Genomic DNA, 10,923 nt, shown 5'->3' on the forward strand with positions numbered 1-10,923 from the left:
CATGCGCAGTAGGCGGCGGTGGCGGCGGGGAGCGGCCATGCCGGGGCTGCTGCTGGGGGACCCCGCGCCCGACTTCGAGGCCGAGACCACGCAGGGCCGCATCCGCTTCCACGACTTCCTGGGGGACTCGTGAGCAGCGGGAGGAAGGGGGGCGGCTCCGGGGAGCCGGGGCGGAGCGGCGGCACGGGGAGACCCCGGGGGGCCGGCCGTCCCCTCGCGGCGGCAGAACCGGCTTGATCGTCCCAGCGGGATGAGCCGGGCGGTGGATGCCGGGCCCCGGAGCGGGGCAGGTGTCCGGGGACAGGCCCCGGCGGGCGGGCGGAGCCGCGTGTCCGGGGCCGGGCGGGTGCCCGCGGCCAGCCTGCCCTGCAGCGCGGAGAGAAGGGCCCAGCTCGGAGAACCGCCGCGTGTCTCGTCCGTCCCCCTGAGCGAGCCCTGCCCGGGACGGAGGAGCGGCGGCCCCGCTGGAGCCCGGTGCCTCCGGGCACTGCTCCCCACAAAAGCTGCTGCCCCGTTCCTGGCAGGACCCGGCGTCCGGGACCCGCTCCCGGCGGCGCCCAGCCCGCCCCTGCCCGCACGGCGTGTGTGGGCAGGCGGGGAGAGGAGCCGCGTCAGGCAGAACACAGGCTGCAGGGCTTCTTCAGCCCCGCCGCTCGGTGGCAGCGCTCCCGGCCGGCTCCTGCTTGGCCTTTTTATTCCCGGGCTGTACTTGCCCTGTGAGGATCCAGACGTGTAGCACCCGCGGCTGCTCTGTAACTCCAGAGCGAGCCCTGGCAGCTCCGCGGGGTGTTCTCTTCATCCCTCCAGCTCCATTCCCAAATCTCCAGGGGGGACTTTCCCCAGCTGCTGTGGCATGTGGCTGTATTTACTGAGTGCTGGGGGAGCGGTGAGCCCTGTCGGTGCTGAGCTGAGAAATGGTGCTACAAAGCCTGGCCCGGGAATTTTAAGTGCTAAGAGTGGGTTTGCTTTCATCTGGAAACTCCTGAGAGCTGGAAGCTGTTTTGCTACAAGCCCATCTCACTGCTGGGCAGCACAGCTGCCTTTGTGCACCAGTTGCCTTAGCTGTGAGGTGGGGTGACTTTTCATTCGCCTGCTCTAAAGACTGCCCAATCCACTGATGGAAAGTGGTGAGCAGATGTGAGGTGGCGTTGTTGTGCCTGTAGCCATAGTGTAAGGCTGACTTCTTGCCTCCCCAGTCAGTTAGTTCTTAGTTTTTCATGAAGTACACTCGGTAGCTCACAGCAGTGGTTGGGTTAAGGTTTGGTCCTATGCCCTTCTTCTAAGTTGCATGATACACAGGGGTGCATCTCCTCACGGAGAGGTGAGGAGGCAGTGAGCAGCCTTGTGAATCAGTAGCCATCTCTGCACTAACAAGGCTGGCATCCACATCCCCTCACACGTGTGGTCTTCATTGTGTGGCATGTTGTCCACCTCCATGTCAGAACTGTGGGCTATTTCAGCATCCCCTGGGAGAGCTGGAGGGAGATGGGGAGTGAGGTGCAGGGAGTTCCTCAGAGCATGATGAACAGGACTCATCTTGTGAAGGCTTCTAGTGATAGGGCAGGAAGAGTTCCCAGGGCAGGATCTCCACTAAGCAGAGCTACGAGGTGTTCCCACACCGGCCTCTTGTGCAGTGCCATCTGTACAGCTTCTGGTCTGGACTACAAACTGGAACGACATCTGGCTTTTAACACCACCTCCTGCTCTCTGCTTTCAGATGGGGCATCCTGTTCTCCCACCCACGGGACTTCACCCCCGTCTGCACCACGGAGCTCGGCCGGGCGGCGAAGCTGGCGCCCGAGTTCAGCAAGCGCAACGTGAAGATGATCGCCCTCTCCATTGACAACGTCCAGGACCACCTCTCCTGGAGCAAGGTACAGGGTGGGCAGGCCAGACAGAAAGGCCACGTGGAGCAGAGCACAGGTTTGGAGCTCCATACCTGCTGGGGGTAACATTGTAAGACACTTGAATCCCGAGGCATGTGGGATAGGAGGTGCTGAAATGCCAAGCAGGAACACAAAGGTCTGTTCCATCTTCACAGAGAGCTCCATAAAGTCCAGGGCACTCTGTGCACTGCTGCTTTGAAGCAAAGAGAAAATGATATTGCTGCTCTCCTACCAACACCTGAAAGGGTAAAAAGCATGTGATGGTGGTTCTGAAAGCTCAGTGGAAAGTGGTCTCTCCACAGACCCTCCCAAAGTTCTGTGATCAAACAGGAAAGGAAAGGAGGAATCAGAAGTAAACAGGCCATCTTCAAAGAGTTCATGCCCAAGTAGGGAAAAGAGAACAGAGAACAAATGGGGGCATGTTAAACATGAAACCACAAATATGAGCATGTTAAATATAAAACCATCATGAGGGAGTATAAGAAAAAAAAGAAAAAAAGAGATGGGAACAGCTTGCTGAAGGAGCACAAAAGGAGCTAATGAAAAACTTCAAACTCAGCAACAGCAGGCTGCCAGGGAATGTGACTCCAGGGCTCATAGGTGTAAAATGAGCATTTCAAACAGACATGGTCAGAGTATAAAAATCCCTCGTTGAATTACCTGCCTCTTTCTTTGCTGTTAAATTTGGCAGTGTTCTTAGACATATTCCAGGGGTGAGACATGCATGCAAGAAAAGGCAGTAAAGGTGAGAAATTTCCACATTCCAACATAGTTTCATGTGAGACTGGCTACAGAATTTACCTAATTGCCTTATTGCTTAAATTGACCTTTGTACCTGAGTGGTATGTGGCTGATGTCCCACCCAGCTGCAGAAGAGCCTGGGAAAAACAGCATACAAATCCCACACCAGTTAATGAGGTTTCTGTGTTGGTCAAACTGGCTGAAGCCACCAGTCAAGTTAGCAGATATAACATCCAGTTAAATAGAATGGCAAGTTTGGGGTTTGCTTTTGAAAGGAATTCTCATCTCCTGGCTGGCTAAAGCCCTTTGAATAGCTGTAGGGTATTGCTGACTTGTAGAGTCCTTGAGTTTCCAGGAAGCTTTTCAAAGAAATCAGCTTGGTCAAGAGCAGGCTTATTTTTGCAGGGAGACAGGAGGAAGTGATAAGCAGGGTGATCTGGAAAAGAGATGAACAACAAGCTGACTTTGCTGACACTTCAGAATCACTCAGCACAACCTCAGGTAAAACCAGGAGATGCTGCACAGCAGCAACATCTCTTGATGCTGAGGAATGGGCGGCAGAGTAGCACGTTTGGAAAACCTCCCAGAGCAAGTGTTAGACGAGGCAGAGGGCAGCAGTCCAAGCTGTGGTGAGCTTTCTGTCAGGCTGGGAGAGGCCTCAGAGACAGCGGTTTGGAAGTGTCAGCTCAGCACCTGTCAAAAAAAAGAACCCTGTGAAAGTCCTCCAGAGCAAAAGATCCAATTGGCGAGGACAAATCTCGAGCAGACTGGAGTCTTCATGCAGCCCGTGTCTGAAATCACCCATCTCACAGACTACAGGGGAACAAGAAAAGGTGCAGAGGGAACAAAGCTTCCTTCACATTTGGGCAGGTTTGCTTCAGTGCAGAGCAACTGGGTCTCTTGCTTCGGAAGGATGTGTCAGGCTGCCCTCACATGTGATCCTTTAACTTTGAGGAAGCAGAGAAGAACTTTAGATAAGGCAAAAAGCACCAAAGAGCTGAACTAGGAAGGCAGCTGGTAAGACCAGCACAAGTGTGAGACCAAGGGCAGTGGGTATTCTGCCCAGCCATGGGAAAAAAAGAGCTTACCAGAGACAGCAAACCTTGGCAGAAGCAGCCTGCCTTAAATGCTAGATTGAGATCTAAGATACTGCAATTTCCTTCACTAGATCTGAACTTAGAAGTCCTAGGAGTTGGGAAAACTTTGGGGAGGCAGATCTCTCTGTGCAGTGTCCCTCTACACACCTGTGCTTTCTCTTTGGATGAAGCTGTTTTTTATCTGGAATGGCTGAATGCATGAGCTCCTTAAGGAGGGTTTATGGGCACATGCTCTGCATGTCAGAGGGTGTTTCAGCGCTCTCCTTGGCCACTGATGACAGCCTTGGAGAGTCAGGGGTGAATGAATCACTCCACGCCTGTCTGGTTTCAGCTTGGACTCTGGAGACAAAAAGTTCACATGAAACTGAATGAGCCCTTGGTGTCTTATTGCAAAATAGAGTGAGTTTTGTCAGGCTGTTTTGTAGAGGTCCTCAGGTCATGAAATTACGTGCATTTCAGAACGAGTTACCGTCGATACGGTTCAGATATTGCTTCTCAGAAGCTCCCTTCATCCTCCAGCCCCCACTTTGAAGAGACACATGTGTGTGTCACTGTCTGACCTTCATCTACAGCCTCCTGTGATTCCTGTGGGGCATTCAGAAGTATTTTGCCTAGGTTGGCCTCTCCAGCTCTGCTTTTCTTCCCCAGTCTGCTTTAACAAGGCAGGTCTGCAGGAGACCAGAACTGATTCCTTCCTTCCAAGACAGGCCTGACCACAACCCAGCTGAGAAAAACAGCCCCTTTTTGCAGTGCAGTGCTGACTCAGAAAGCCATGGGGAGAAAACAAGCAAAGATAAAAGCTGTAAAGGAAACATCTTGCCACGTGTGCACCACTTGACCTGCTTGCAGCATCCTGAGCAGCCAGGGCAGGGTTACAGCCCCTCATGTCACCGCTGTCAGCCTCGGAGGGAGGCTGAGGAGCAGTGCAGAGCCTGGTGTGCTCTGAGCAGTAGCGGGCAGTGCCAAGGGGCAGCATTTCCAACCCTGCCCTCCCCGAGTTCCTTCTGAGCAGGACCCAGCCTGTTCCCCCAGCCTTTGTACATTCAAATTATCAGCTTAGCTGATAACACACCACAGGGGCTGGCATCAGCACTGGAGTTCATTTTGTTTCCTTGTAGCATAAAGAGAATGAAAGGAACAGGCAGCTCTGTTCCATGGCAGGAACCTTGGATTAAACTTGTTTTAATGCTGGCAGCTGTTCTGCTGGTGCTGCCATGAGCAGACTCCCCCCAGTCCTGCCAGGGCTCAGCGTGACCCGTACGGGTGGTACCACAAACTACAAGGATAACTGGAATGCTTTGCCCAAGTCTAGGCCAGATTTGGAGGTGCTCAAAATACAGTTTGCCTTTGAAGCACGTCAAGTTTGGACTAGCACAGGGAGCAACGTCATCCACTGTGGTTACAAGGGAAAGCTGCACAGCTGTAGGAGGGGATGGCTTTTTCTTCTGTCCCAGCCATGATTCAGAAGGGAGCATGCAGTGTCCCAGCACCTGCTCTCAGATTTTCACTCTCTTTTTTTAAGAGCCTTTAGTTGTGTAAGCTGGGAGTTACTTGCTGAACGGAGCTGGTCCCTCTTGCAGGACCTGTGAAGTGTTCAACACTTTGCCTTTGTTAGCTGTAGAGTTGCTGGTTTGCTCTGCCACTAGAGAAACTCCTCCTTACGGTTGCAGTCCAGTTCAGATGTGACACCAACACATCTATCTGTCAGTAGTGATAACCACTTACTGGAAGAGGACACCTCACTTCTCAGGGAAAGGTGGGTAAATCTCCATCACTAGCAGTGGCAGGACTTCCCTGTTTCTCTGTACCCACTTCCTGGTCCATGGGTGGGTCCAGAGGTGAGTGACAGGGTATGAGCATAGGCAGCTTAATTAACCTCGAAGAACAAGGCAGAGTCTGGTACACAGGTTTCTGGTTTGTCACCTAGTTTCTGGAAGCAGAGAAACTTCATGGAAAGCTCTGAGCTCTCGGCTGTGCTGTCCCAGCCTGAGACCTTGGGGCCAAGCAAGTCACAAGCACCTGCAGAGCAGCTGCTGAACATGTTTCTGCATTGCCCCTCTGCAGGAGCTTGCCCCACAGATGTAAAACCTGCATGGAGGTCTCCCTGCCTGGCCTCTGTCTCCTGTGGTACCCACAGCAGGGAGCATAAGCATGCCTACGGTTTTGTCCCCACAGGACATCAACGCATACAATGGAGAACAACCCACGGAGAAACTCCCCTTCCCCATCATTGCTGATGCCAATCGGGAGCTGGCTGTCAAGCTGGGCATGCTGGACCCCGATGAGAGGGACAAGGATGGCATGCCCCTGACTGCTCGTGTGGTGAGTACCTGCCCTGGGGCAGCACTGCTCAGCAGCCTTCACAGAAGCCCTGCCCTGTGTCCATGGGGCTGGGCCTGAAGATGCAGGCAGCTTACCTGGATGGACATGATGACTGTCTTCAGGAGCTAGGTTGACTTCCTTGGGCTAGATCAGACAAACATCTTCTGGCCAGCCACTGACCCTGTCTCCCTGTGCTCAGGTGTTCATTTTTGGCCCAGACAAGAAGCTGAAGCTCTCCATCCTGTACCCAGCCACCACCGGGAGAAACTTTGATGAGATCCTGAGAGTGGTGGACTCCCTGCAGCTGACAGCATACAAGAAGGTTGCTACCCCTGTGGACTGGAAGGTGAGGAGGGGAGTGAAGCTCACAGCTGGGCACAAGAAAGCTGATGAGGTCCTGGAATATGAGTTAGATCTCCACCCAGGCCCCAGGGCTGTTAATAGTCTGGAGTCAGCCATAGGAACCTCCTTTCCCTGTCCCTGGTGCCAGTAAATACTGGGCTTGGCCCTCTGGCTATTGGTTCTTTGGGCCAAGGCAGGTCCTGTCCTTTCTGCCTGTGATAAGGAAGGGCATTACCAGATGCTTGTGTGCCAAAATCCACCCAAAGCCAGCAAAGGAGCAAGTGTGGGGCACCCCTCCCTGAGCTGGCTCGCTGCTTTCCTGCCTTTGAGCCAGGAAGGGCCAGTATGGGCATGGCCCCACTTTGCCCAGCACGTACACAGTCAAGTCCTGTCCTCATGGAAAAGTACTGAAGTTGCTTAGTTGTAGCCATCCCTGCTCAGTAGCATCGCTTAAAACCCCCACAGACAGTTTGGGCAGCCAAGATGCAGCAAAAACAAACAGCACAGTCCCTCCAGCTCCTCTGCTGGTCTCACGGTTCCCATTTGCTCCCCGCGCCCCCCCAGCCTGGTGACAGCGTCATGGTTGTGCCCACCTTACCTGATGAGGAAGCCAAGAAGCTCTTTCCCAAAGGAGTCTTCACGAAGGACCTCCCATCGGGCAAGAAGTACCTGCGTTACACCCCGCAGCCCGAGTGAGCCGCTCTGCCCCCGTCTGCTCTGCACTGCACCATCAGCACCTCCTACCATCACACTAACGGTGCACGGCAGTACTAACCCAACCCCCCCATCCCTTTCATCCCCCAGGCCCCCTCAAAACTAAAACTCTGTGTGTTTTCTGGCCTTGAATCAGCCCTGCAGGGAAGAGGTTAGCGGAGCAGTGGGGGCTCCCGGGCTCACGCTGTGGAGTTGCTCCTGTTTGCCACCGGCCAAGGTTTTCCTGGAGGCACGGTGAGAAGTGTGGTGTCAGCACCTCCAGTCCCTGGAGGGGTGTCCTGCTGGGCTCACACAGCTTCCATCAGGCAGCTTTGAGGTCTCCAAGCTGCCATGTGCCTTTTGGAGCAGCCATCACTAACACATTAACACCTTTGTCCGGGGTGCCGTGCGTAGGGGAGGAGCTGCAGAGCCAAATCTCTCACTTCCCACTGCTTTCTCATCTCTTGCTGGAAGCTGATTGTTTTTCAGGCTTTATGGAAGAGGGAATAGAAACAAATAAACTGATCTTCAGTACTACCTGCAGTATCCCTCGTCTGCCTCTGCTGGTGTCCATGGCATCCTGCACCGTTTCCTTTGTTCCCCGTGGCCATGCAGCTGGGATGGGTGCTCATGCTCCCAGGCCGGTGGCACTGGCACATCTTGCCCAGGTTCTTGCTCTATAAATAAGGCACTTGGCAAACACAGGTTGTCCCAGAGCACATAATCTCAGAGAAGGCAGCAGGGCCCAGGGCCGCTGTGCTGCCTCCCTTTGTGGCAGTTTCAGTGGTGGGAAGGACGTACCTGCTCGGGGAACATGCCTCATCAGCCTGGCCTGCAGTGAGCTGCAGGGTGCCTGCTTCCCATACAAGCCATGCAAACTCCTCCCTGCTCTCCTGCACCTTCATAGGGACTTGTCATGAGATGAGTGATAGTTTTAATATAACATTAGGAAAGGAACCCACTCACCAAATAGCTCGTAAGCTGCCTGCCAGCATCCCTCGGTGCCCAGCACAATCAGCAACACTCAAAAATGAGCAGCTGATAAAGAAACTGCCTGGCTCAGGGCATAAATGTACCCCTCAGAAAGCAGGGTTGATGCATATGGTAAGAAACACATTGGATGCAATGAGATACTCTCCAGCATCCTGTGGGTCCTAATCCTGGGGCAGCATCTGCACCCACCTGGGACATGGTCTCTCAGTCCTAGTCCTTGGACAACATCCAGAGCTGCCAGCTCCTCCTGCCACCCATTGTTGTCCTCCTCCATCCCGGCGTGCAGGCTAGGACATCCCACTGAGGACATCCTTTACCCAAACACAGCTGCGTTTCAGAGAACTCCCTCTTTCATTATATATAAAAAAAGTGCATATATTAATATTTAACAGCCTCCAGGAACTTTACCATGAAATTGGCATCTTTCCCCAAACGTCTTCTAAATGAACCTTCATGATGAAATTCTGCATTACCCCAATGTATTATTTTTACAAGAAGACAAAAGCCCCCAGTCTCTGAGTTGACTCTTGTTCTCCCTCTTTCATTCTGCAAGAAGTGGGAGGAGGACCTGCAATTTCAAAGGAGAAACATCTCTTTTCTGTGTAGTTTTTCAGCATTATCAAGCTTGGCAGCTTCCCTAGTTCCCCTCAGCTGGGCTGCGAAAGCTCCTGGGTTTCTTCTGGTCCCTTGGCACACGGCCCTGGACTTGATCTGGTTTCCTAAGGGAAAAGGAGCTGTCTGCTCCCCTGCCCAGAGCTTTCCATCCAACTGCCCAATTTTCTGGAAGCTTGAGGACATGGCCCTATAGCAAGCTCTGTGCAAACAGGCTGCTCTGAGCATCCCCAGGGAAGGGGCACTGCAGGGTGAGCACAACCCCGCTGGGACACCAGAAAAGCCACCTGCAAGTCAGGACAAGCGGGAGCAAGTCTCATCACCCCACCCTGCCAGAGTCAGAGATAGCAGGTTCCAGACACCAAGCCAGCCAGACTCAAACAAACACAGGGTTTGGTTCCAGTAGAGCTCGAGTGGTTTTCTTTTAATCCCAGAGAAGTGAAATGCAACATTTGTTTGAGTTGGTAATAACATCCAGAGACAGAAGTCCAAGCCCCCTACTCGGTAAAGTCATTTGTGTTTAAGGCACTCTGCAAAACCAGCTTTCCTCTTCTCCTTCTGATTTTCCCCGCATGGCAGCAGAATACCTGGTTTGGTCTTTTCTATGTAGCGACACCCACACGTCCTGGCTCTCCTCACCCTCTCCAGGAATTGGCAACAGCAAATACAGCAGGAGCCAACTGGAGAAATGCCAGGAGACCGGGCTGATAAATACAGATGGGCACGGGAGGGAGCACAATGCCTGTGGGAGGGGGCAGGGAGGCTTCAAGCTTCTGAAGGAAGGGGACGGGCACAGGGTGTCCCCCCTGCAGGCACCGTCATGATTCCCCTTCCTTTCTCCTCCCCGGCTCTGGAAGGGGATGGGAGTGCAGGGGCCAGCAAGCATCCCTCCCCAGCAATGCTCCCCAAAACACAGGGGGCTGGGTGGGGAACGGGAGGGGGCAGCTGCCCCCACTGCACAGCAGAAATAATCCCCTCGACTTCCAGCCGTCAATAAATACCAATAAATAACTTAAACCTTAAATAAATAAATAGATAAATAAATAAATAAATAAACAGGTGATCCAAAGATGGGGAGGGAAGGAAAGGGGCACCCCGAGGTGCAGGGCAAGGGGAGTGGGCAGGCATTTCTGTGGCCTGTCCCTCCCTGAGGTAACGGGGTGCTGGTGTGACAGGGGGTGCAGGGATGGTGTCCCGCGGGGAAGCTGGATGACTGAGCCCCAGGGTCCGGGTGCTCGTCCCTGGCGTGGGCTCTGCCACTGGGGCTCCCACTTGGGGCACCCATCAGTACCGGCTGTGGGCCATGGGACATGAGCTGAGCCTGGGCACCCAGGTGGGAACTCTCACCCGCTGCCACCCCCCTTCCCTGCCCTGCACCCGGGCTCCACCAGTCAGCGCTACCGAGCTCGGGGAGATGCTCACCCAGCACCTCCATTGAACACACATCCTCGGAGAACATGCAAAACACCTGCAAGTTTTTGCAAACGTTGCTTGCACTTTTTTTTTTGCAAACAATTTTTGCAATTTTTTTTCTTTTTTTTCTTTTTTTTTTTTTAGCGGGGAAATGCCCACAAAGACAACCCAGGCATCAAACCAAGTTAAGTGCATCAAATCCAGCCATCGGAGAAGGAGCAGGCATGGAAGCCCAGGAGAAGCCTGGAAGGGTGAACACAGGCAAGGTCCTGGGGCTCAGGCAGAGCCTGCCTGTAGGCTGGGGCAGCCCTGGGAGCACAGACACAGGCTGCAGCCAGGCACGGAGCCCAACACCAGCACCAAGCACCAACCTGGGGACATTGCAGACACGCAGGGACAGAAACGGCACCTGCTGCTGTCTCAGAGTCATAGCAGATAACGTGCCAAGGCTCCAGCCAGCCAGCACATCCCTAAAGATGAACTCAGCAGCATTCCTGCACCAGCATCCCTGCTCTGCCAGCTGGCTGGCTCCACAACAGTGCTGCAGCAGCTTTCTGGGCTGCACAGTCAGCACACAGCCCCTGAGCACTGTCCCAGACCGTCCCCGTGGGTTTTGGGGAGCTGGCTCACTCAACCTCTCTGGACTCAGGATCCTCTCCAAGCAAGGAGCCCACCTTGGGGCTACCCCTTTGTTGGGAAGCCCCTTCCTCTGACTTTTCAGCTCTGATGCTGCCAGAGACATTTCTGTCCCACTGGGTCAAAAGCATCCATCGCCCTGATTTCAAACCAAAAGGGACTTACCCGTCCTCCTCCCCCAAGAGTTA

The 10,923-nt window shown here is 53.9% G+C and overlaps 1 protein-coding gene across 1 annotated transcript; it reads left to right on the forward strand.

The window, feature by feature from the left end:
• The first annotated feature begins 4 nt into the window (after window positions 1-4).
• PRDX6 (peroxiredoxin 6) lies at window positions 5-7,618 on the forward strand. Its single transcript, XM_051624762.1, has 5 exons — window positions 5-129; window positions 1,718-1,874; window positions 5,900-6,046; window positions 6,246-6,392; window positions 6,953-7,618. Exons 1-5 carry the CDS (start codon window positions 38-40, stop codon window positions 7,082-7,084), a joined length of 675 nt encoding a protein of 224 aa, XP_051480722.1. The 5' UTR covers window positions 5-37; the 3' UTR covers window positions 7,085-7,618.
• The last annotated feature ends 3,305 nt before the right edge of the window (window positions 7,619-10,923 follow it).

This window comes from Apus apus, chromosome 7 (assembly GCF_020740795.1).
Source record: "Apus apus isolate bApuApu2 chromosome 7, bApuApu2.pri.cur, whole genome shotgun sequence".
Classification (NCBI taxonomy): domain Eukaryota; kingdom Metazoa; phylum Chordata; class Aves; order Apodiformes; family Apodidae; genus Apus; species Apus apus.